At 53.7% G+C, this 24,708-nt stretch overlaps 2 protein-coding genes across 5 annotated transcripts; one reads left to right on the forward strand and one right to left on the reverse strand.

Moving 5' to 3' along the window:
* Nucleotides 1–11,291: 11,291 nt before the first annotated feature.
* Nucleotides 11,292–18,090, forward strand: LOC138095889 (leukocyte immunoglobulin-like receptor subfamily B member 3). 2 transcript variants are annotated; one of them, XM_068991833.1, is made up of 12 exons: nucleotides 11,292–11,699; nucleotides 11,918–11,953; nucleotides 12,112–12,396; nucleotides 12,555–12,860; nucleotides 13,065–13,346; nucleotides 13,633–13,932; nucleotides 14,451–14,495; nucleotides 15,374–15,490; nucleotides 16,186–16,228; nucleotides 16,375–16,415; nucleotides 16,605–16,657; nucleotides 17,274–18,090. In XM_068991833.1, exons 1-12 carry the CDS (start codon nucleotides 11,651–11,653, stop codon nucleotides 17,418–17,420), a joined length of 1,704 nt encoding a protein of 567 aa, XP_068847934.1. In that variant the 5' UTR covers nucleotides 11,292–11,650; the 3' UTR covers nucleotides 17,421–18,090. The 2 variants fall into 2 exon arrangements, with proteins under 2 accessions (XP_068847934.1, XP_068847933.1); XM_068991832.1 differs by having other exon boundaries at nucleotides 16,375–16,657.
* Nucleotides 18,091–18,194: 104 nt separating this feature from the next.
* On the reverse strand, nucleotides 18,195–24,423 carry RPS9 (ribosomal protein S9). 3 transcript variants are annotated; one of them, XM_068991736.1, is made up of 4 exons: nucleotides 24,305–24,423; nucleotides 23,980–24,102; nucleotides 19,169–19,355; nucleotides 18,195–18,430 (listed from the first exon to the last, which is right to left on the reverse strand). In XM_068991736.1, exons 1-4 carry the CDS (start codon nucleotides 24,399–24,401, stop codon nucleotides 18,253–18,255), a joined length of 585 nt encoding a protein of 194 aa, XP_068847837.1. In that variant the 5' UTR covers nucleotides 24,402–24,423; the 3' UTR covers nucleotides 18,195–18,252. The 3 variants fall into 3 exon arrangements, with proteins under 3 accessions (XP_068847837.1, XP_068847839.1, XP_068847840.1); XM_068991738.1 differs by lacking the exon at nucleotides 23,980–24,102; XM_068991739.1 differs by lacking the exon at nucleotides 19,169–19,355 and having other exon boundaries at nucleotides 18,284–18,430.
* Between the last annotated feature and the right edge of the window lie 285 nt (nucleotides 24,424–24,708).

Here is a 24,708-nt window from a genome sequence, read left to right on the forward strand (position 1 = left end):
TTACGCAGAGAGGGGAGAAGGAAGGAAGGGCACTCTCCACAAAGCATTTCAGTGCGCCAGCAAAGCCGGAGACCAATCGGTGACAGGGAAACGACAAAACGGAAAAACCACAGGAAGCTCTTTTCTCCTGGTTTCTGTTTTCCTAAACAAAACATTCACAAGGAGGTTCATCAGTAAACAAAACGGACAGCATATCAAGCAGGTGCACCTATCTTTTCTCAGGAACGTGTGGTTGGTTTCATCCTCAAAAATCAATCAATACAATTCAAATATTAGAAGAAGAAATTTTAAAACAACATGATAACAGATGAAAAGTTTTTGATAAAATACACCACCAATTTATAATGAAAAAGTCGTAAGTAGAAGGGAATTTCCTATCATTTATCAAAGCATCTTTTAAAACCTGCACTAGAAAGCTATTTTTTATGTCTGCTTGCCTACTCATTGTTGCTGCGCAGGGGCTCTGCTCGCGGTGCCCGGCTTCTCACTGCGGGGGCCTCTCTCGCTGCACAGTTCGGGCTCCAGGGTGCCCAGCTTCAGCAGCTGTGGCTCGTGGGTAAGCGGCTCCCAGGCTCTCAGCACTGGTTCAGCGGTGCTGGCGGATGGTGCGTGTGGCATCTTCCCAGGTCAGGGACCGAACCCGGGTCTCCTGCATCGGCAGGCAGACTCTTCACCACTGAGCCTCCCGGGAAGCCCAGAGATCACTGTTAACGGTGAAAATGCACAACCTTTCTGCCTGCAACTGAGACTGAGCCAGGAATGTTTACTATTACATTTCTATTTAGCAGGGCCCTGGAAGAACCGACCAATTAAATAAAGTAGTAAAAAACAAAAAACAAGAAAGAAAGCAAGCTAGGCACAGAGGGATGGAATAAAACTGTATTGCTAAAAAAAAAAAAAAAACTGTACTGTTCACAGATTACAAAACTGTGTGCATAGAAAATCCAAGTAATATAAGAATCTATTTTTCTGATTTGAAAAGGATCTATCTAATATCATTGGGTATACTGAATACATAAAAATCAGGTGCATTTCAGACTTCCAGTGTTGGACCAGGAGGAAATAGAGGTTTGTTTCCTTAACCCCCCACCAGGCACAGTTAAGCTCCTGGACGTTACATACACAATCGCAAGAATACAGGCATGCCTCCTTTAACAGTGCTTCCCAGATAATCTGAGTTTTTACAAATTGAAGGTTTGTGGCAACCCACATCAGGCAAGCCTATCAGTGCCATTTCCCCACTAGCATTATTTATCAACTGAAGTGTCTACTTTGTTGTATCAGGCTTAATGCTACTTCAGACTTACAGACCACAGTATAGTGTGAAGGTAACTTTGCTAGACACTGGGAGCACAAAAGAGTTTCCGTAACTCACTTTGCTGTGATGTCTGCTTGGTTGCCGTGGTCTCCAACTGAGCCACAGCATCTCCGGGGTCTGCCTGTACTCTGAAGAGTGCAGAGAAGGCAGCAGACAGATGAGCAGGGGGAAGACCCCAGGAGTGGACCGGTGGGCATCAAAGGGGACCAGGTAGGGCACCTGGACTGCCCCACCCACCAGGCAGGAATGAGTCGAACCCCAGCTATGCGTCAGGTAAGCCCTTTACAACAAAAGACTTCCATAAGACCAGACCCTCACAACATAATCTCCAAAATGTCCAGGTCTCAATTTGAAAACTCATTCATCAACACGAGAACCAGGAAAATCTCATCTTGAGTACTTTGGCCACCTGATGCGAAGAGCCAAGACTCTGGAAAAGACCCTGATGCTGGGAAAGATTGAGGGCAGGAGGAGAAGGGGTCGGCAGAGGATGAGATGGTTGGGTGGCATCGCCGACTCTATGGGCGTGAGTTTGAGCAAACCCCGGGAGATGGTGAGGAACAGGGAAGCCTGGGGTGCTGCAGGACACGGGGTCACAAAGAGTCGGACACGACTGAGCGACTGAACAACAGCTGCTCACAGTGAGATGACAGAGCTGTGGAAATGATCGGACAAGCGCTGCAAAACAGTCATGGTAAAACTGCTCTGAGGAGCAATTATACACGTGCTTAAAGTAAAAGTAAAAAAGCTAGACAGTCTCAGCAAGGAGACAGAAGGTACCAAGAACGCAGCGGATGTTTCAGATCTGAAAGGCGCAGCAGTTCAAACAGAAGCCCCCGTGGATGACCGGGCTCAACAGCGGAATGGAGGTGGCTGGGGACGGGGGACAGGACAGGCAGCAACAGCAACAGCGGTCTGGACACCGGGAGCACAGGCTCTGGAAAGGCACGGGAACAGAGTCTCAACAGTCTCCGACCCCGCGGATCGTCAGTCTCTGATTCCTAGAGGGAGAAGAGAGAGGGGATGAGACTGGAAAGCAGTTCGAGAGATAGTGGCTGGAGTTTCCCCAAACTTGGCAGAAGTCGTAAATCTACAGACTCATGAAACTCAGGAAAACCCAAACGGGATGAGCCCCAGAAACCCACGCCAAGAAGCATCACAACCCAGCAAAAGAGGAAGGCGCTCCCTGGACGCCGAGAGGCCGGAGTGCCACCCACTCACATGATGGTGCACTTAGCAGAAACTCAAGGGCAGGAAGGAACTGGTGCAATGGTTTCAAGAGCTGAAAGAAAACTGCTGATCCCGATTCTACAGCCGTGTCCACCTCTCGGCGACCCCACATGCTCCTCTGTCCGTGGGATTTCCAGGCAAGAATCCTGCAGTGGGTTACCATTTCCTCCTCCATTCCTTCAGAAATGAAGGGGGGGGAAAGACAGTCTCAGGTACAGGAAAACCGACAGGACTCTCACAAGCACGCCTGGCCTAGATCACTGGCCACGGGAAGTTCTGGTCCCAGAAAAGGGAGGAATCTTGGGAAATCAGGAAGCCAGAAAGAATAATGGGGAAACAGAAACGTGGGCGGGAGGACAGTGGGCCTGCCCCGCCCGGCTCCCTCTCCTCCACGGGCACTAGGCTCACATTTTGCGACGGCAAAAACCAAGTCACACTCGTTGTCACCCAATGATAGTGTCCTCTTGCACTTATCTACTCATGTTTTAAGAAATGTTGATGAATTAGCATTGTGTTTCAATTCCTGGAGCCTGTACGGGGATGGGAGATGCTTGAATTCCATGCAGTATAAAGAACGTATGCGGATTTCCCTGGTGGCTCACTGGTAAAGAATCCGCCTGCCAATACAGGAGACATAGGTTCAATCCCTGGTCTGGGAAGATCCCATGTGCCACGGAACAACCAAGCCCTGTGCCACAGCTATGGAGCCTGCGCCCGAGAGCCCGGGGGGCCACAGCTACGGAGCCCGCGCCCGAGAGCCCGGGGGGCCACAGCTACTGAAGCGTGCGTGCCCGAGAGCCTGTGCTCTCAGCGAGAGAGGCCACCGCGGTGAGAAACCTGGGCACCGCAGCTAGAGGGGAGCCCTGCGCACCACAGCTACAGAAAAGCCCGTGCGGCAAGGAGGACCCAGCACAGCCAGAAATAAACAAAGAATTAAAAAGAAAAGAGAACGCACGGAACACTCAGGACAATCAGACACACTCAGAGAAGCCACACCCTCACCGTAAAGCCAAACGAGCTCTAGAATATTCCCAAACAGAGGTTTTTAAGCCTTGAAAGCATAAGCTGAACCAGTCATTTTATCAACCTCCAAAACATAGTTTCACTTTAAAGACAGGAAGCAGAATCTGTACACTCTACAGCATAACTTCCGGGACTTCCCTGCAGTCCAGGTGTTAGGACTCTGTCCTTTCACACCCGAGGGCCGGAGTTCACTCCCTGCTCAGGGAACAAAGATCCTGCAAGCTGACTGGCTCGAACGAGAAACGATGTAACTGTCCTATCCCAGAGCACACAGGCAATCAAAAGCAACCCTGCAGTCAGGTGGAATGGCAGCGCCGCCCGCAAAGACTTTGGTGGGCAGTGGGGCTGATGCACCGCGCTCCTGCTCAGCACCCAGCCTGGCCTCTGCAGACCCGACGCATGAAGGCTGGCTGGCAGGCCTCGGACTTCACCCACGTTAGCTCCTGTCGCAGCTGCTGTGTGGGGTGGGTACCTCCCCCAAAACAGAATTAGGCAGCCTTGGCTCACTTTCACGCAGCTGTGGATCTGGTAACTAAGAAGCAGTTCGTGTTCACCTAGGCTGGACTGCAGTTCATGTGCACACTTTGCCGGAGGCAAATTAATCCTCCCCGCCTCGCAGCACAGGGCCCCCGGCTCCCTGACATCGGGCAGAACATCCCACCTGTCCACAGCGTCAACGATGTCTTGTTAACTGGACCTGCTGGGCAGAGGGCGGCGAGTACTCTGGTAACCCTGGTATACAATATGAAAGGTGGGAGTTGTCATTTTCTTTTTGCTTTTTAAGAAAAAAGAAATTCAGCGATCCAGAGCGTCCCAAAGCAGGGAGGTTAACAGAGGTCCTGTTCTCGGAGGCTGTCAGGACACTCCGTGTAGTAAGCCACAGGCCATTGCGCCTTGCCACACCTAGCCCTGAGAGAGAGGCACGCTTCTGGGTGGGCATCCTCTTCTTGCAGAAGCAGCAAATGTCATCCTTGGGAAAGCGAGTGACTTCTCACGTGACTGAGAAGCTGGCGGACCGGAGCGGAGCCCCAAGGCGGGGCTCTGCAGTAACTTCAGTCCCGGGACCCCCACATCCGGGTGTAGTGGAGGCTGCATGAACACTTGGCGAGCCCCAGCGACAGAGGTGAGGTTTAGTCCTATGGGCTCACGCCATCACACCCACCATCTGCAACTGAGAGCCGGAGGCTACTTACAGAACGGCCCCTGCGGCTTCCCAGGTGGCTCGGTGGTAAAGAACACGCCTGCCGATGCAGGAGATGCCAGACCTACACGTTCCATCCTTGGGTCGGGAAGATCCCCTGCGGCAGGAAATGGCAACCCACTCGTGTTCTTGCCTGGAGAATCCCATGGACAGAGGAGCCTGGTGGGCCAGAGTCCAGGGAGTCACAAAAGAGTCAGACACAACTTAGCAACTAAGCACCAGCAAACACAGATCCCAGACGCTCCCAACCTGATTAGAGAGGCCCCTTCCCTTCCTACATGGCTGCGTATTTTATTAATTTTATCAAATGGTTCTGATGCCCAGACCTATGTAATGATGGGGGTGTTCTTCGTTAGTCTATTAACATGGTGGATGAACCTTCAGTTCAGTTCAGTTCAGTCGCTCAGTCGTGTCCGACTCTTTGCGACCCCATGAATCGCAGCACGCCAGGCCTCCCTGTCCATCACCATCTCCCGGAGTTCACTCAGACTCACGTCCGTCGAGTCGGTGACGCCAGCCTTACTGGTTTTCAAATACTGAACCAGCCTAGCATCTGACGGTAAACCACACTTCGTTGCGGTGTGCCATCCTTTTCAGACTTGCTTGGCTTTCATTTATCAATATTTTGGTGAGAATTTCTGTGTCTGTCTTCCTCACCTGTGCTGTCTGCAACTCTCTTTCCTTTTCCTGACTTGAGTCTGGAGTAATGCTTACCTCGTGAAATTGCTGCCAGTGTTTTCTTTCCCTTCTGTTTTCTGGACAAGATTGTATAAAATTGTGTCATTTCTTCCCTAAACGTTTAGTAGTGCATGCCAGTGGACCCATTCTGCCTTGGAGTCTTTCTTATTTGTTGCAAAGTTACCACAAATTCAATTTCTTTAATATTTTTTAAGGAATATTCAGACTATTTCTTCTCAAGTGAGTTTTGGCAGCCTGTGTCTCTCAAGAGTTGCCAAGATCATGGGCACAGAACTGTCTGTTACTTTCTTCTTATGGCCCTATTTATGTCAGTGGGGTCTCTAGTGATAACCTGTCGTTCATCACAAATATTGGCAAATGGTGTCCTCCCTCTCTCTTCCACGGTTTCTCTGACTAGTGGCTTGTCAGTGTCACTGACCTTTCTAAAGAACTGGCCCTGGGTTTCATTCATCCCTATCATTGCTTTTCTAGTTTCAGATTCATGGAGTTCTGCCCTTCCCTGGTTTACAGTATTGTTTCTCTCTTCATGGCTGTGCTGGGTCTGCGCTGCTGTGCGCGCTTTCTCCAGCTGCCGTGAGCAGGGCCGCCCTGCACTTCTGGGGCAACGGCTTCTCCTCACGGTGGCTCCTCTTGTTGCGGAGCAGGGGCGCCAGGGTGCACGGGCTCAGTTGCCCTGCGGCCTGTGGGGTCTTCCTGGACCAGGGATCGAACCTGTGTCCCCTGCTTAATCAGGTGGGTTCTTAACCACTGGACCACCAGGGAATCCTTTATTATTTATTATGCTTACTTTGAGGCGAGTTGCTCTTTTTTCTGGTGTCTTAACATGCAAAGTTAGGTTCGTGATTAGAAACCATTCTTTTTTGAAATATGAACACTTGCTGGTCCATTCGCCTTCTGAACACTGCTTCACCAGCATCCCACAAGGCTGCTGTACTTTCACTTTCATCCAGTTCAAAATATTTTCCCAATTTTCCTTGAGATCCTCTTTGTGCTCTGGATTACTTAGAAGTGTGTTGTTTAATTTCCAAAGAGTTAAAGATTTTCCAGACAGCTTTCTGGTGATAGATTTTAACTTAAATCCCAGTTAGGTTGGAAGACAAGTCATGAGTGGCAGCAATTCTTTTAAATCTGCTAAGCTGTTTAACAACCAAGAATAAAGACTACCTTGGCCAATATTCCATGTACTCTTGAAAAAAAAGTGCATTTGCCATATGGTTGAATGTGTTCTGTGTGCCAGTTAGGTCAAGTCAGCTGATACGATGGTTAAGGTTTTCTATATCCTTGCCGATTGGCCATCTATTTACTCTAGCAAGAGAGGAGAATTAAGGTCCCTGACTATACCTGTTGACTCATCTATCTCTTTCATTTCTGTCGGTTTCTGCTTTCAGTATTTTGAAGCTCTGCTCAGCACTGCTGAGTTTTCCAAATTTGCTGGCATACTGAGTGCAGCACTTTCACAGCATCATCTTTCAGGATTTGAAATAGCTCAACTGGAATTCCATCACTTCCACTAGCTTTATTCAAGGTGATGCTTCCTAAGACCCACTTGACTTCACATTCCAGGATGTCTGGCTCTAGGTGAGTGATCACACCATCGTGATTATCTGGGTCATGAAGATCTTTTTTGTACAGTTCTGTGTATTCTTGCCACCTCTTCTTAATATCTTCTGCTTCTGTTAGGTCCCTACTATTTCTGTCCTTTATCAAGCCCATCTTTGCATCAAATGTTCCCTTGGTGTCTCTAATTTTCTTGAAGAGATCGCCAGTCTTTCCCATTCTATTGTTTCCCTCTCTTTGCACTGATCGCTGAGGACGACTTTCTTATCTCTCTTTGCTATTCTTTGGAACTCTGCATTCAAATGGGTATATCTTTCCTTTTCTCCTTTGCTTTTTGCTTCTCTTCTTTTCAGAGCTATTTGTAAGGCCTCCTCAGACAGCCATTTTGCTTTATTGTGTTTCTTTTTCTTGAGGACGGTCTTGATCCCTGTCTCCTGTACAAAGTCACGAACCTCAGTCCATAGTTCATCAGGCACTCTATCAGATCTAGTCCCTTAAATCTATTTCTCACTTCCACTGTATAATCGTAGGGGATTTTATTTAGGTCATACCTGAATGGTCTAGTGGTTTTCCCCACTTTCTCCAATTTGAGTCTGAATTTGGCCATAAGGAGTTCATGATCTGAGCCACAGTCAGCTCCCGGTCTTGTTTTTGTTGATTGTATAGAGCTTCTCCATCTTTGGCTGCAAAGAATATAATCATTGATATCATTCTGATATCTGATTTGGGTGTTGGCCATCTGGTGATGTCCATGTGTAGAGTCTTCTCTTGTGCTGTTGGAAGAGGGTGTTTGCTGTGACCAGTGCGTTCTCTTGGCAAAACTCTATTAGCCTTTGCCCTGCTTCATTCTGTACTCCAAGGCCAAATTCGCCTGTTACTCCAGGTGTTTCTTGATGTCCTGCTTTTGCATTCCAGTCCCCTATAATGAAAAGGACATCTTTTTGGGGGTGTTAGTTCTAGAAGGTCTTGTAGGTCTTCATAGAACCATTCAGCTTCTTAAGCATTATTGGTTGGGGTATAGACTGGATTACCATGATATTGAATAGTTTGCCTTGGAAATGAACAGAGATAATTTTGTCGTTTTTGAGATTGCATCCAAGTACTGCGTTTCGGACTCTTGTTGACTATGACGGCTACTCCATTTCTTCTAAGAGATTCTTGCCTACAGTAGTAGACATAATGGTCATCTGAGTTAAACTCACCCAGTCCAATAATCCATTTTAGTTCGTTGATTCCTAAAATGTCGACGTTCACTCTTGCCGTCTCCTGTTTGACCACTTCCAATTTGCCTTGATTCACGGACCTAACATTCCAGGTTCCTACGCAATATTGCTTTTCACAGTGGCGGACTTTGCTTCCATCGCCAGTCACAACCACCACTGGGTGTTGTTTTTGCTTCGGCTCCATCTATTCATTCTTTCTGGAGTTCTCTCTCCACTGATCGCCAGTAGCATGTTGGGCACCTACCAGCCTGGGGAGTTGGTCTTTCCGTGTCCTATCTTTTGCCTTTTCATACTGTTCAGCTTTAACCTTTTCTTACTTGCCTTTTCTTTGTCCCCTCTAGGGTTTGCTCTTCAGGTTCCCCTCTCCTGTCTCCTTTTGGCTTTTTGGAATTTTTTTTTTTTAACACTCTGTTACATCTGTTAGCATTCTCACTGTAAATCTTCACGTGTTTTTAGTGGCAACTGTGGGCGTTATAATATATGCACTTAATTCCACAGAGTCCACACAGTGAGTATTTTATCTCCTCCAGAGAAACATGGAAACCTCATCACACGGGTCCTTTCCCCCTCCATCATGGTATAGATGTTATATGTATTCATCTATTATACATATATTAAAAACCCCGCCAAACGTTGTTTTTGCTTTCAAGAGTCACATATACAGGAGATGAGAAAAATATGCTATTACATTTACCTAGGTATTCACCACTTTTTATTCTTCCTTTATTGTTGAATTTCCAAGTTTCCCTCGAGAATTATTTCCTTTCTGCCTGAAGAACTCACCTTAGCATTCCTTTAAAGAAGGTCTGCAGGCAACGCATCCTCTCAAGTGTTCTCTCCTCTCAGAACGAGTACTTTGCTTTCATTCCTGAAGAAAATACCCAGAACTCCACGCTGGCTCTGCCTGTCTCTCAGGACCATCACTCTTACACCATAGTGGCTTCTGACATGAAATCTGAAACCATTCCAATCATTTTTCCTCTGTATGTGACCTGGCCCTTTTATCTGGATGCTTTCAATTTTTTCCCACTGATTCCATTTTGACTCTGATGTATGTGGACATGGTTTTAAATTTTTTTCCCCACTGATTTGAATGTAATTGTGATGTTTGGGCATCATTTTTGAGGGTTATCTGATGAGCAGGTTGGGCGTGTAAACTTACGGCTTGCATCATATCTGTTAAATGGTCAATATTTACTTCCTCAAAATTATTTTTCTTCATTGATATCATCCTCCTTTTGCTGGGCGATCAATGACTGTCTCAGAGATCCTGGGCCTGTGTTCATTTTTAAAAACTTTTTTTTTTGCCTCCGGCCTGTGTTCTTCCCGTTTGCCTAGAGAAAGAATTCACAGAATGAGATGAAAGGTTCTGCTCAGGGTGAGAAGGGACACTGAGGAGGCAGCGATGACTCAGAGGTCTAGAAGACGGGCAACGAGAAAAGATGGTGCTAAACTGTAGAAACAAGTCAGTCAGCGCAGAGGAAAAGCGAACGCCCCATCCCAGGCCAGGAAGGAGGGCTGTGCCTCATGCTGAAGAGCGGGGGTCCGTACCCCAAGCGGCTCCCATGCGTCTGTCTCCTGGGGTCGTCCTATATGTGACTGGCTCCTCCAGGCAACCGAGGCAGACAGGGGAAGCACCTTCAGTTCCCCGGCCTCCCACACTTCCCACCCAACCACCAGGCCCACACGACTGTGCCCCTGGGGCCCTTCTGAACGAGGTCCCTGAGCCATCCCCAGACGTCCCGTCTGTGTTGCCATCAGCCTCCTTCCTGGTCCTCCAGTCCAGGCCCTGCCCCTTACTCCCGTTCACCTCCCAAAGGACTCTTCCCGCCACCGTATCAGGTCTGAGCCCGCCCCGTTCAAAATCCTTTCAACAGTTTCCACCTTCAAAGATGTGGTCCAGGTGCGCCGCCCTGTATTCCAGGCTGTGGCGGGTCAGCCCCACTAAACAGCTCTCCCTCCTAGACCAGACTCATCACACTTAACCACATAGCCCCCAGCACCCATGTACACAGACCTACTTGGCAGCTCTGTGCCTCCACAGACCGTCCCCTCAGCCAGTCTGAACAGGGCCCAGTCCCTTCCAAGCTGCCGGACCAAGAAGCCTTCCTTTCTCATTCCAGCGTAAAATATGTGAAGTCGCTCAGTCGTGTCCGACTCTGCAACCCCATGGACTGTGGCCCGCCAGGTTCCTCTGTCCAAGGGATTTTCCAGCCGAGAATACTGGAGTGGGGTGCCACTTCCTTCTCCAGGGGATCTTCATGACCCAGGGGTCGAACCTGGGTCTGCCTTACTACAGGCAGACTTTACCGTCTGAGCTACCAGGGAAGCCCAGTGTAAATATATTTCGAGTTATAGGTTCACGTGAGGTTTTTCCACATGAACGACTTAAAACACTGGACAGCACGCCATCCAGGAGCCAGATCAAGTTGGCGTTTTACTGTGAATGGGGTTCCTTATCAATAGAGCCCTCCTGCGTTATACTCTCCACATGGCGGTAATCTTTCTAAACTAGAAATCAATGCATACTGTCTGCTGCTGAAAACCTTCCCACTGCCTTAAAGATAAAACCCAAAACGCTTACATGGCGCTTAAGACCCAGTGTGGCAACGCCCCTGCCTTCGCCCTCATTGCTCTCGATTCTGAGAGCAGATCAAGGTCTGTCTGGTTGGGGCGCCGCCGCCCCTGAGCTAGCAGCATCCATCAGACACCCCTCCCAGCCAGGACCCAGGCTTCATGACTTCTATCTGTTAAAGACACTCATGGTTCCGTTTTCTTCCAGCTCCTAACAGTCTCACAAGAGTCAGCCGAATTGTCTGCCGTGTAGATGTTTGTCCTGTCTGTTTTTACTCATCTGAGCCCCACAAGTCCAGGGAAGGAATTTGATGGCGTCACCAAGGAAACTCCAGGCTCTGTCACCATGTCAGAGCACGGTCATTGCCCAACAAATGCGGATGAACTGGACTAGCTGACGGGGAGAGGAAGAACGCTTGCAGCAGCTCAGGAAAGGGAAGCTACTTGCCCAAGATCACACAGCCCCTGCGGCAGGCAGAGTAAGAACCGGGACAGGCACTCAGATGGCTCCGGGGCCTGCCCGGCTTCTTGCAGCCTTGCACTCTGGGACGTGAGGTCACACTCCAGATCAGACTGGGCACAAGGAGGAGGTGGAACAGGCAGGCAGAGTCGCGGCGGGGAGGCGGGGGGCTGTCGGTAAGTCTGATCTGGTCAGAAAGGCCCCCAGAGACCACGGTTGCCTCAGCCCCACCCTTCAGGGAGAGCGGAGCGAGGCTCAGGAGGAACCCGAGACGCGCGCCACCGAGCCTGGACCTCCACGCCCAGCGCGTCTGTCCGTCCTGCGGGCTCTGAGGTCTCTGTAAGTCACCTGCTCTGCTGGGGGCCATGACAGGCAGCGCCACGACTCTGACCTTCACCGCCCTTCTCTGCCTCGGTGAGCTTCAGGGAAGGGTGGGGGTGGGAACCCCTCTCCTCCCACATCTGGTCCCTGAGAGGCCCCAGGACACGGGAGGCTCAGTGGGGACACACTTTCTTGGGGGAGAGGGGACTGTCCTCAGCCCGGATCTGACCCCAGCCCTCAGGGCGCAGAGCAGACCTGGAGTGTCCAGGACGTGTGGTGGGGCTGGGCGCTCACAGGGAACTCTCTTCCAGGGCTGTGCTGGAGCCCGTGGGACCAGGGACAACCAGGTGAGCCCCCAGACCTCCTGCTCCCACCCACCACCCCTGGTCACTGGGGAGCACAGTGGGCCGGGGCTGCTGGTGGCCTACCTGGGAGGGGCCTGGGTGACAGCTGGGGAACCTGGGGGAGAAGGCGCCCTGACTCTTCGGGTCTGATTCCTTTCCAGAGGTTCTCCCCAAACCCTCCATCTGGGCTGACCCAGGCACCATGGTCGCCCAGGGGAGCCTGGTGACCATCTGGTGTCAGGGGTCTCCGCTGGCAGATGTCTACCGTCTGTATAAAGAGAGGGGCTCTGCATACTGGGACATTAACGCCCCACAGGGCTCCAGGAACAAGGCCAGGTTCCACTTTGCAGCCTCGAGCTCAAGTGAGGCTGGGCAGTATCAGTGCGCCTATCACACCAGGCACGGCTGGTCAGTGACGAGTGACCCCCTGACCCTGGTGGTGACAGGTAAGAGGGTGGGGCAGGTCCCTCTGGGTCCCTCCCACCGTGGGAGCCTCCTCACTGGCAGAGAAGCAGAGTGTGGGCTCAGGGGGCCCTGCCCTCCCAGCTCACACCCGGGGTCACTGGGCTGGAGGTCTCCCTTTAACACAGGCCCTCGCCCCCAGGAGTGTACAAGGCGCCCTTCCTGTCCGCCCAGCCCAGCCCTGTGGTGGCTGCAGGAGGCAGCGTGTCCCTCACGTGCAGTTCACAGTATGCAGGGGGCACGCTGCACCTGCTGAAGGAGGGAGGCGCTGAGCTGCTCCAATACAGAACACTGAGGAACTATGAGAACCAGGGGCGGGAACAGGCTGTGTTCTTTGTGGGCCCTGTGACCGCCTCCCACGGGGGGACCTACAGATGCTATGATGCTCCCAACTCCCAGCCCTATCTGTGGTCGCGCCCCAGTGACCCTCTGCATCTCCAGGTCACAGGTGAGGCCCCAAGCCCCTCTATTTCCTAGACAGACCCCTGACCTAAGCCTGTGACCAGGAGCCCTGGGGGAGGCGGGGGCAGGGACACTGGGCTCCTGGGGCAGGACTCGGGCGGGAGCCTCGGGAGGGAGCAGGACAAGCTCTCTCTGCAACCCCGGGGGCAGGGCAGGCGTGCAGCCGCGTGCCTCTGTGCCCCGTCTGCAGGCCTGTCCAGGGCCCCCTCCCTCTCTGCCCAGCCCGGCTCGCTCGTGCTCTCCGGAGACAACCTGACCCTCCAGTGTCGCTCAGAGGCCGGCTCTGGCAGCTTCGCTCTGACCAAGGACGAGGGGCTCAGCCCTCCCCTCCGTCTAGAAGGGCAGCAGAGCCCCGACTTCCCCCTGGGCCGCGTGAGCCGTGACCACGGGGGCCGGTACAGATGCTACAGTGGACACAACCTCTCCTACGCGTGGTCGGCCCCCAGCGCCCCCCTGGACATCCTGATCGCGGGTGAGGCGCCCCTGTCCTGGCCCACGTCCCGACTGTCTGCTCAGGGCGCTGGACCAGGGTCGGCCCTGGTGGTGATGGGTCCGGGGAGAGGGTCCTGGAGCAGAGGCCCAGGTGGGGCAGGGATCTGGGTTGGGGGGAACGTGAAAACAGGAGTGAGAGGCATGGAGATTAAGGAGACCCACACAGACGGGCCGAGAGGAGCTGGGAGGGCTCACAGGGAGGCCCCTGCTCAGGGTCCGGGGTGTGGGGAGGGGCTCTCTACTCATCATCCCTGTGCTCCCCCCAGGAATGCACAGGAAACCCTCCCTCTCCGCCCGCCCGGGGGCCTCAGTGCCCCAGGGAGAGAACGTGACCCTGCAGTGCCGCTCTGAGGTCCAGTCAGACACCTTCCATCTGTCCAAGGAGGGGTCGCTCGCTGCTCCCCAGCACCGTCGTCTGCAGGGCCCGGCTCCACCCGCGCAGGCCAACTTCACCCTGCGTGCTGTGACCTCGGCCCACAGTGGGACCTACAGGTGCTACAGCTCACAGAGCACCGCCCCCCACCTGCTGTCGCTCCCCAGCGACCCCCTGGAGCTCCTGGTCTCAGGTGAGGCCCAGCCCTGGTCCTCCGCGTCCTCCAGGTCAGGCCAGGGCCCGGCCCCAGGGGAGCTCTGGGCTGAGTGGGGTGGGGGGTCACAGAAGGCGGGGATCAACTCTGAATGGGCCGGAAAGAGCCAGAGGCCCCGTTCCCTGCCCGTCCTCGCCCTCATCCCGGGCGTCCAGACCCGCTCCTGGTGATGGGGCAGAGCTACACAGGCCTCGGGGCCGACCCCAGGACTCAAGGCCAGAGCCCCCGGTTCCCACCCTCCTCTGGTCTCCAGTCCTCGCGGCCCCTCGCCCAGAGAGCAGCGCAGGAGAGGGGCTGGCAGAGCCCGCAGCCCGCAAGGGAGCGAGCGGACAGGCCCTGGCTCAGCTGGCGTCCCGGGGGACCGCGGGGCTCCCGGGAACGAGACGTGGATGCAGGGTGGGGGTCACGCAGAGGGGGATGCTGGGGCCCAGCTGGGGGAGGGCCGCAGGGCGGACAAGGGGAAGCAGGCCGCCGCTCATATCCACCCTGACCCTTAGGGAGCTCCGGGAATCAGCTCCTCCCTGCCTCGGAATCAGGCTCGGGTGAGTCAGGCTCTCTGCGGGGCGGGGGTGGATCAGCTCTGTCACTTCCCGAGTTAATGGCCTCAGGACAGCCCCTTCTCACTGGCATCAGCCTCGACAGCAAGGACGGGGACATGGCAACACTGGAGGGGACAGGGTCTGAGCTCTCCAGCCCCCCAAGGAGCTGCCCTGGTGCCAGGCAAAGAGCCGGGCGTGGGAGTCACACGGCTCCGCTACTTCCAACCTTGGGACCTTGGGCCAGCCGTGCTCCTCCCAGGTCCCGAGGCCCACCCTCCGCGCAGGGGGCCTCCCACCTCCTTCCTCAGCACGACAGCCTGCAGCACAGGGCCTGCTTGGGCCTCAGGAAGGCCAGAGCCCGCCCCACTGAGGGCGGGCGGACAGAGAGCCAGGCCTCTGCAGGGTGGGAGACGGATCCAGCTGGGCTGACAGAGAGCTGGGCTTGATGCACCCGTCTCTCAACTGGTGTTCTGCCTGGAAGTGAAAGCATGAAAAAACCTAATTCTAAAAGATATGAGGGAACCCACAGTCCTGGGTTCCAGTCCCAGCTCCGCCCCCTCCAGGCTGGGCGACTTGGGGGCCCGTGATCTCCCCCTCCAGGCCGCAGGCTCCTCGTCTGTAAACGGGTGGGATGGGCTGGAGATGGACGCACAGACCCCAGCACGAGTCTGCACACGGCCCTGGTTCCAGTCCCGGCTCTGCCCTGTCCAGGCTGGGCGACTTGGAGGCCCATGATCTCCCCCTCCGGGCCTCAGGCTCCTTGTCTGTAAACGGGTGGGATGGGCTGGAGATGGACGCACAGACCCCAGCATGAGTGCTCACACAGCAGGTGCCCAGGTAAGCGGCACCCCTGGCTCACTCGGGCGTCTCTGGTGCCCCAGGCCTCACGTGGTACCTGAGTGTCCTCATCGGGGTCTTGGTGACCTTCGTCCTGCTGCTCCTCATCCTCCTCATCCTCTTCCTCCGACACCGGGGTCAGGACAGACGCAGGAAGTCAGGTGAGTAGGGAGCGGGGTGACTCGGACCCCTGGCGGCGGCGGGCTTAGGGCGCCAGCCCAAGGGAAACCTAAGAAACGGGTGGGGTCCGGTTAAAGCTGCTCTAGCATCTCCTGGTGAGAGAAATCTGGAGACTAGACGTGAGTGCACCCGTGAGCATCCTAGAGCACCCTAGAGCATCCTTTGATGTTTCCAGACTCACACACTGCTTGAGAATACATGCAAGTTTTGTATTTTATGGTTTAGAGCTCTCACATTTTTTAAAATAATTTTCGAATTCTGTCTATTGGCTGCTCTGGGTCCTGGTTGCTGTGCATGGGCTTTCTCTGGTTGCGGCGAGCTGGGGCTTCTCTTGCTGCAGCTCCCAGCTCCTGGGCTCCTGGGCTCTCGGGGTTCAGCAGCCGCACTCCCAGGCTCCAGGGCACAAGCTTAGTACTTCTGGCCTAATTGCTCCATGGAATGTGGAACCCCCTCAGACCAGGGAGCAAACACGTCCCCTGCATTGGCTAGCGGATTCGTTACCACTGAACCACCAGGGAGGCCCTTCTCTTGAATTCTTCGTGGAGGAGGGAAGGCATGATCATGTTTTCAGCCTGGAGACCCTTGCAGATCTTCCTATAACCCTAGAGAAGGGTTCTGGGGCTGGGGGGTGGCGAGCGGCAGGGAGGTCTGGAGGCTGACTCCTGTCTTCCCGCAGCAGCCGCAGCATCAGTGCTTGAGGACAGAGGCAAGCAGAAGAGGTGAGAACTCTCCCAGACTCGCGTCCCACGGCCTGCCCAGGGCTCCCCCACCGCCCCAACACTGCTCAGCCCGACCTCTCCCTCAGACCCGCAGCCCACCGCCTGCCCAGGGCTCCTCCACCCCAACACTGCCCTCTCCTCCCCAGCTCCAGCCCGGCTGCTGACGCCCCGGAGGAGAGCTTGTACTGTAAGGGAACGGGGGGCACTGTCCTGGGGGCCTGGGATCGGGTGGCAGTGGTTCTGGGCTTGGGGGGAGCGAGCTTGAGTCTGACACTGGGTGGCGGAGGCTCCGTCACCGAGCTGCTCTGGACATTTGCTGTGGGAGGTGGGAGGGGGTCTGAGCAGGAGCTGGGCCCCCTTGTCCTGTCCCCACCAGGTGCCGTCATGGAAGACGCACGGCCAGAGCATCGCAGAGTGCGGGACAGTCAGGTGAGCCCCCGTCTCCTCACTCACACGCGGAGGGCAGAGGACACTGATCCCGAGGCCAGGGGGCCCCTCCCACAAGCACCTGCTCCTGGGCCGCCGCGCCCCACACCCGGGCTCCCCCGCCCAGCACGCTGTTGAATGCTCAGGTTGAGCTGGCAGAGCTGACAGTCTGTACTACGTGCAAGCCCTGGGCCTGGAGACAGGGCCGTGTTGGTGGGGGCGGGGAGGATTCTGAGATCCTCGCTCAGCCGTCAGCCATCTGTCCCCGGGCGGGTGAACCTCGTCTGTTCGCTGCAGCAAGGACCAGATCCCGTGGCCGCCCTGGCGACCCCCTAGCTCTCCTGAAGGGCGCAGTGGGGCCTGACTGTCCCTCAGTGAGGACGGCCACACCCAATTCCCATCTCCAGCCCCGTCGTACCCCAGCATCAAACTTAAGTGATCCGTCACAGATTTCAACTTGCTTCACTTCCCTCCTTCCTGAGGGGCGAAGCTACAGAAACTGAAGGAGGGCAGGGTTGAGAGACCACCCTTCACCCCTCTCTAAAGGAGTACATCCTTACCTCCCAGGCCCGCAGGCTTTCCCCATCTCACACCTGACCTCTCTCTACACCCCCCAAAGGCTGCCACACCTGAAGCCCCCCAGGACGTGACCTATGCTGAACTGGACCACTCAGCTGTCAGACAGGGGGCGACTGCACCCTCCCAGCCCCAGTCAGGAGAGCGCCCAGCAGAGCCCAGCGTGTACGCTGCTCTCGCCCTGCACTAGCCCAGGACGACCCAGACCCCACCTCCAGGGACCCAGGAGCTGCCCCCACGGACACTCAGTGCAACCCCAGCCAGCCTGGAGTCCTGACACCAGCCGCTCTGGGACCTCCTGAAGCTAGGCTAGGCTGCGAGCACTCTCCTGCACACTTCAGTGACTTGGCAAATCCTGAGCTGTAAGCCGGAGAACGGCCGCTGAACTGGCAGCAGAGCCCCAAGCCCCCAGAGCAGGACTTGGGTGTCCCATGCCTGCAGCTGCTGGGGTTGCTCAATCCCCTATTTCTCATTTCCTGAGAACAAGCCCCTTCCTGCCCCAGGCAGCTCAACGGAGAAAAGGGAAGCCTGCCTCCCTCCTGACCATGAAGTCTTCAGAACCCCTAACCACAGGGGGATGGGGTGGCAGCAGAGTTCCCCCTTCCCGTCTGGGAAATAACCCCTCACTGGGAACTGTCTTTGGCTGCTGGGTGTTCACTGCCAAGCACCGGCTTAGTTCCTCCACCAGGGACTGACCGTGAAGCCGCATCACAGCAGTGCAAGGCCCTCCAGTTTTGTCTTGGCCCGTACTGTGGGTCCCCTGAAGGGTGATGGAGAGATGTGTAGACCTGCCTGTCAGGATACAGTAACGCCAGGCCTAAGGGGAACGAGGACCACCATCCAGCAGCAGCTCCACGGACGGGAACAAAGCTCACCCGGCAGCCCCCACTGCCGCTACAGAAGGGTGTGTGTGTGAGCGGGGAAGGAGACGCAGCAGTAAAGACCAGCTCCACCGTGTGGATATCCTGCTTTATTATGTGAGGCGCACGGGCCGCGGCGCCGGCGCTGGGCACTGCCCGGGCTCAGTCCTCCTCCTCGTCGTCGCCGGCCCCGGCCCCGCCCTGGCCCTTCTTGGCGTTCTTCCTCTTCACGCGGCCCGGGCGGCCCCCGCCGTACGGGGAGCGCAGGGAGAAGTCGATGTGCTTCTGGGAGTCCAAGCGCACGATGAAGGACGGGATGTTCACCACCTGCTTGCGGACCCTGGGTGGGGGGGGGGGGGCGGGTGAGGGCCAGGCCGCGGTAGCGCGCCCATGTCCTGGACGCTCGCTCACCTCTCACGGAGGGCGGGGGAACTCAGGCCCAGAACAAACGCGGGGCTGGCAGCACGCTGGCTCTGAGCTGCGTGCCCCTCCCCGAGCTCTAGTCTCCATCAGGGCCCCTCTCGCTGGCTCTGAAGCCGCACCCCACGGTTTCATTTCAGACAAGCAGCATGAGAGGCTCCTGCCCGTGTGTCACGGGGGCTGCTGGGAGGCTAGGGGCCCGCTCACTCCACAGGCCCTGTGACCGGGGCCCTGTCTCCATAGGCTAAACTGAGCACCCAGACCCACCTGGCCCCTGCTCCTGACCACAGCAGCTGCCAGGAGTGCGCACTGTGTGACCACACGGGCCCAGCCCACCCAAGTCAGCTGAGCTCCAGGGATGGCTCTGACGAGACTCCAAGAGCTGTTACCTGTCCAGCTCCCGGCACGCCTGCTGGAGCCTTCGCAAGGTGTACGGCCCCAGCCGCAGTGACCCTTGCGCAGGGCTCTGGGGGTGAGGCTACCCCAGTCCCCCATGAGCTGTCTGTAGGGACCAACCTGTCCCCTTGAGGTGAGCTCACACCTTCACCACCTCCGAGGGCTGCACAGAAGACAGGGGCGGGGGGGGGGGGGGGCTGCTCAGCGAGGGCATCCCTTCAGGGGGCAGGGTGGGGAGGCTCCGGGAGCCCCAAGGGGTAACCTGATGTGACGCTGGCGGATGAGCACGCGGGCATGGTGGATGGACTTGGCCAGGCCCAGCTTGAAGACCTGGGTCTGCAGACGTCTCTCCAAGAAATCCTCAATCTTCAGGCCCAGGATGTAATCCAGCTTCATCTTGCCCTCGTCCAGCACCCCGATACGGACGAGCCGCCGCAACAGGGCATTCCCTGGTGAGGGGGCACAGAAGCCTGCCTCAGCCTTCTGGTTCAAACCCGGCGCCTCCGCACCACGGCGGTGAGGCCCAGCAGCAAGGAAGGTTCTGATACAGGACTCGAGGCGCTACTGCACAAGCCGCCGTGACTGCCGGGATCCTCACCACCCTGGGCAGACGACGACCCACAACTCGCCGGAACGAGGGAGAGCCCTCCGGAGCGCAGTCTACACGCTGCGGCCCCTCCACTAGTCCTCCCGGAACACAGCACAGGGGCCACGAGCTAACATGCTGGAGTCCAAGAAGCCCTACCACTCAAACGCGCTCAAGCCACCTCCCGCATCTCGCACTGGAGCAGCATCAGTGCCATCTGTCGGGCCTGGAAGAGACGCGGCACGCGTTCCAGCTGAGTGCTTGTCATCCATTCTCTACTAAAACAATGGTGACGATGACCTCAGTGCCTGGCCAAGGTAAACTAGCGGGCGCCAGCTTCTCCCTGGCACCGGGCAACTCAAGCTTCAGGGGGCCTTGCCTGTGGGCGTCCAAGCGCCACTCAAGAGAGCTCCGGGGTCGCTGCCGGCTGCACTCCCAGGGCCAGTTATCATCACAGAGGGTTATCATTTATTAGCACCAAAAAGCACCATTACCACCTACACCCCCTCACCCCCAGACAAAGCCTGAAGGAAAGCTGGCTGACTCTGTGACAGCCTTCCTAGCAGACTCGCAGCCAAGGAGAATCTCAGTGGAGAAACATACTGTGCCTTTTCCAGCACCCCAGGTACTAATCTGCCCTGAATACACACTGAACACAAGTCAAGGATAGTCTCCCATTTCCAAGTGCACAGAAACCTTAGTGAAAAGCCTGCACAATGAGAACTGCAAAACCCCATCAAAGAAACTAAAGACACAGACGGAAAGAAATTCAGTGCTCATGGACTGGGACAGCAGTTAAAAAAACGCCCACACTACCTATAGCAACACACAGACTGGAGGCAATCTCTATAATAATCCCAATGCCATTTTTCACAGGAAAAGAACAAGCAATCCTAAAATCTTTATGGAACCAGAAAAGACCCTGAATAGCTAAAGCCAATCTTGAGGAAAAACAAAGTTGTAAAAAAGACAAAAACAAAAAATAAACAGGAGAAGAAAAACCCCACAAAGTTGTATACATTAGTTATAGTAATCAAAACAGTACGACACTACTGGCATAAAAACAGATCAAGGGAACAGAATAGAGACCAGAAATAAACCCACATATACAAATGGTCAATCAATTTACAACAAAGGAGCTGGGAATATACAGTGGGGAAGTCTCTCAATAACGGTGTCTGGAAAACTGGACAGCCACATGCAAGAACAAGGCTGAACCCCTACCTTATCCTGTGCAAAAGTTAACTCAAAATCATGAATTCCCACAAGGTCCAGCAGTGAGGACTCGGAAACTCGTGATTTCACTGCAGTGGCCCCGGCTCAGTGGTAAAGAATATGCCTGCAACACAGGAAATCCCTGGTCGGGGGGCGGGGGAGATCCCAGGGAGAAGGAAACGGCAGCCTACTCTATTATTCCTGCCGTGGAAATCCCATGGACAGAGGAGCCTGGCGGGCTATGGTCCATGGGGTCCACTGGGAGTTGGACATGACTTAGCGACTAAACAACAACTGGGAATGAAGATCCCTTAAGCTCTCCAGCAGGGGGAAAAAAACTCAAAATGGATTAAACACATGAATCTAAGACCTGACACCATGAAACTCCTAGGAGGAAACACAGGCAGTAACCTCCTTGACCTCAGTCGTGGAGATGATTTTTTGGATCTGATTCTAAACTAAAAGTAACAAAAGGAAAAACCAACAAGTTGGACCACATCAAACTAAAAAGCTTCTGCAGAGCATAACAAGATGAAAAACCACCTACGGAATGGGAGAAAATGTTTATAAGTCACATATCTAATAAGGGGTTAATACCCAAAATATATAATGAAATAATACAACAGCAAAAACAAAAAAAACACTTTGATTAAAAAATGGGAAGATGACCTGGTGTTGCTGTGGAGACCATTTCACAGTGTACAAAGGCATCATTCTGCTCCATACTCATAATGTCAAATTATAAATTATACAATTTAAAACCTGAACATAATGATCAAATATTATTACAGAACATGTCCAAAGGTAAACAAAAGTGAGTTTGGAATTATCTACCAGTTTGGACACTTCATGTCTTCTTGTACTTATATTAGAAAATAAACATCTGACAATAACTCAACCTGTATTACTTTGAAAACATATTTTACTTACTATTATTAACCCACCTACATCCTTTAATAGTGGGGAGGGCCATCAATACAGGAAAACTCTTACTGGATATGAAGACAAAAATAAAACTGATAAACTTGCAGCCTTCAGCAACAGGAATGTGTCCAACTACTGAAAACTGATAAATGGTTTTCATTTGGCCAAAAGAATTAACAATCAGAATCAGCCAAATCAAAGTTTGTTTAAAAAAAAAACAACTGTATGCCAGTGGGCACCTCAATGGCCAAGGGGCCCTTGTCTCTATGGCATGAGGCGAGCATTTAAGTGCCTTAGTTTCTAATATGATGTGTTAGTCACTCAGTCGTGTCCAACTCTGCCAGGCCCCTGTCCACAGCTTTCTCCAGGTAAGAATAAGCTGGAATGGGTTGCCATTCCTACTCCAGGGGATCTTCCTGACCCAGGGATCAAACTCCCACTAAGGTGTGAGTCTTATGACAAGAAGAGTTTACTGGTTCATTCCACTCAGGCACTCACAGGTATCAACTCCCACCTCACACCAGAACAGGGTAGAGACTCTGCCTGCAGTGCAGGAGAGCCAGGTTTGGCCTTTACCCTGTGCTGGTGTCAGGTGAGAGTTGATACCTGTGAATGACTGAATGAAAGGAACCAGTAACTCTTCTTGTCAGGTAAGACTCACACCTTAGCGGGAAAGGCTGGACCTCAAACAAGGCCAAGCTGCAGCAGTAAGCAAACACCTCAGAGCTCCCAGGCTCCTCCTCTCCATCCCAGCAATCTAGCTTCACTCACCGTGGATTACCTGCTCTTGCCCTCCCCATGCAACTTCCCGCCTGGAAAACTAAGTAATCCCTGGACACCCGCTGCTCAACCCTGCCCTGTGCCATCTGTTTGTCACATGACTGGTCAGCACCTAAGTTTCTCTGTGATTAACTCTCCGGCAAGTTTCCCTGAGACCAGAACAAGCTGAGGTCTGTCCCCCAAACTCTGGGACAGAGTTCCACCCAATACCAACATCCACCAGGGAGATTCCTGAATTCTCACGAGTGTCAAAGGAGCTCCCGAACTAACAAAGGGTAAAAATGAGAACCTCTCACACCCTTGGAACCAGGATAGATCAAAGTGATGACTCTGTTAGTGCAACACCTCTCCAAACCTTTCGGTCTCTACTGTGGATGACCACTAGCCACTCTAATTGAAGATAAAAAGCCAGCTGCCCAAGTTAGCCCAATCCCTCCTCACTTTCACTAGAATCAAGATTTCCCGGGGTCAGACCAAAAGCAGCATCAAGATAACACCTACCAAACGGCCAATTCTAGAGGTAACAAAAACAAATTTTAGATACTGTGAGCAAACTTCCTGTTGGGTAAAGTTTATCCTAATTAAAGGTGTCTCAAAAAACAGAGTCACCTACAGCCAGGGTCGTTAGAATCACAAACTGTATATGAAGCTCTTCCACACTCGGGATACAATGTAGCACCAAGTCTACTGACTACTCTTACATTTAGGAACTGTTTCAACTTTTGGCATGTTACCTAACCATCATCTGGAAGCCCCCTTCAACTCCCAACCCTGAGCTCGCATGCCCTCCAGTCCCACCTATTGCGGGAAATCTTGGATCACTTGCTCATTTGAAGACTGTGATCAGTACCCCTGCCAGTCTACTTGTGCAAATGTACACCAAGAGCATAGAAAAAGATATTCAGTGAGCCTTATAAAGTACCAGCTTTCTTAGTATTTTCACCATCTGACAACGTAAGAGGTCCTACTAAAATATGAATGATATCGTCCCTTCCAAAAGCCCATCAACCTCACATCTTAAAGCAGATATTTAGACCTTAAGAGTCTAAAAGATGGCAGTTTGTCAAATATACCACACCATCATTTTTTTTCACCTTAAACCATACGGTGTGATCTGTATTCCCTCTAAGATCACCTGGAACCGTTCTTTCCTGTGAAACCCACAGGTCCTCTACTGTTCAGACCCTGAGTAACTGTCCTTCACCATCGTGCCAAAGAAGGCAAATATACACACTCAAGTTCCACCCTGGTGGGACTTCTCAAATGTCACCGTCTAGCCCCTCTAGCAGGAAACAAGAACATAAGGAGCAATACTGCTCTGTGAACTATGTATAGATACAACCAGGTGCCCAATACTTGGCACTGTTAGTTCTAATCCACTGGAAACCGATTCTCAGTGTTTGAATAAAACAGACATAGATAAGAAAACAGCTACGTACTCGGAGATTCAGACCTATTTCTCTACTCCACAACTCCTATTAAAGGCTGGATCCAATGTCTTGCTTCATGTCTTGCACCACCCTAGAAGGAAGAACACCAGCAGCTCTCCTGGGGGGTCACAAACACACCTTCGAACAGACGCCGCGGGTCTTTCTCATCCAGCGTCAGCAGCTCCCGGGCAGCCTTTCGGATCTTGGCCAGGGTGAATTTGACCCTCCAGACCTCACGTTTGTTCCGGAGCCCGTACTCGCCTGCAGAATGAGTGAAAAAGCTCAGTCCCATGGACTAGTGAAAAAGGATTAGTAATTTCGGGATACAGAAAAACAACAGACAATCCCGAAACTGGGTGAGGAGGGCGAACACACTGGAGAATTTTAACGAGCACGTGGGCGGCCTCACCCACGTGTCAGCTTCCCCAGCCCGGGAAACAGAAACCTAGCTTTAGCCACTCACCGATCAGCTTCAGCTCTTGGTCGAGGCGGGACTTCTCGAAGGGTCTCCGCGGGGTCACATAGGTTTTGCGACAAACCCAGCTCCGGGCGACCGGCATGCTGGCTCTGTTTGGCCGTCTGCGCCTGCGCGGGAAGGAGAGCGGCCTGAGATGACTCGGCAGCGCCTGCGCAGTCCCACAACTACGCCAAGAGCCTCCCGGCGCCGAGGGAAGATATCGCGAGAACCGTCCCTGAAGAGTTTTATAACCGACTATTCATCTCTATCACTTTCCAGTTACGCCCATTTCACCTCCAACTGCTTTAGCGTACTCATTAAAGGTCGAATAGCCCGCAAGACTTTACGACCCACACCCAAAATACCGAACCCGGCCGCATGGCTCACCTGACAGAACGCTCTGAAAACCA

This window comes from Capricornis sumatraensis, chromosome 20, assembly GCF_032405125.1.
Source record: "Capricornis sumatraensis isolate serow.1 chromosome 20, serow.2, whole genome shotgun sequence".
NCBI lineage: Eukaryota > Metazoa > Chordata > Mammalia > Artiodactyla > Bovidae > Capricornis > Capricornis sumatraensis.

What these genes read in the sequence shown, in the direction of transcription:
- LOC138095889 (XM_068991832.1), top strand. Translation starts at nt 11,651, where the DNA reads ATGACAGGCAGCGCCACGACTCTGACCTTCACCGCCCTTCTCTGCCTC. An exon ending in CACCGCCCTTCTCTGCCTCG is followed by an intron (nt 11,700 to 11,917) that starts GTGAGCTTCAGG and finishes ACTCTCTTCCAG; the next exon opens with GGCTGTGCTGGAGCCCGTGG. An exon ending in GACAGAGGCAAGCAGAAGAG is followed by an intron (nt 16,229 to 16,374) that starts GTGAGAACTCTC and finishes TCTCCTCCCCAG; the next exon opens with CTCCAGCCCGGCTGCTGACG.
- RPS9 (XM_068991736.1), bottom strand. Translation starts at nt 24,401, where the DNA reads ATGCCGGTCGCCCGGAGCTGGGTTTGTCGCAAAACCTATGTGACCCCG. An exon ending in CCAAGAGCTGAAGCTGATCG is followed by an intron (nt 24,103 to 24,304) that starts GTGAGTGGCTAA and finishes CTCATTCTGCAG; the next exon opens with GCGAGTACGGGCTCCGGAAC. An exon ending in ATCCGCCAGCGTCACATCAG is followed by an intron (nt 18,431 to 19,168) that starts GTTACCCCTTGG and finishes CCCCCCACCCAG; the next exon opens with GGTCCGCAAGCAGGTGGTGA.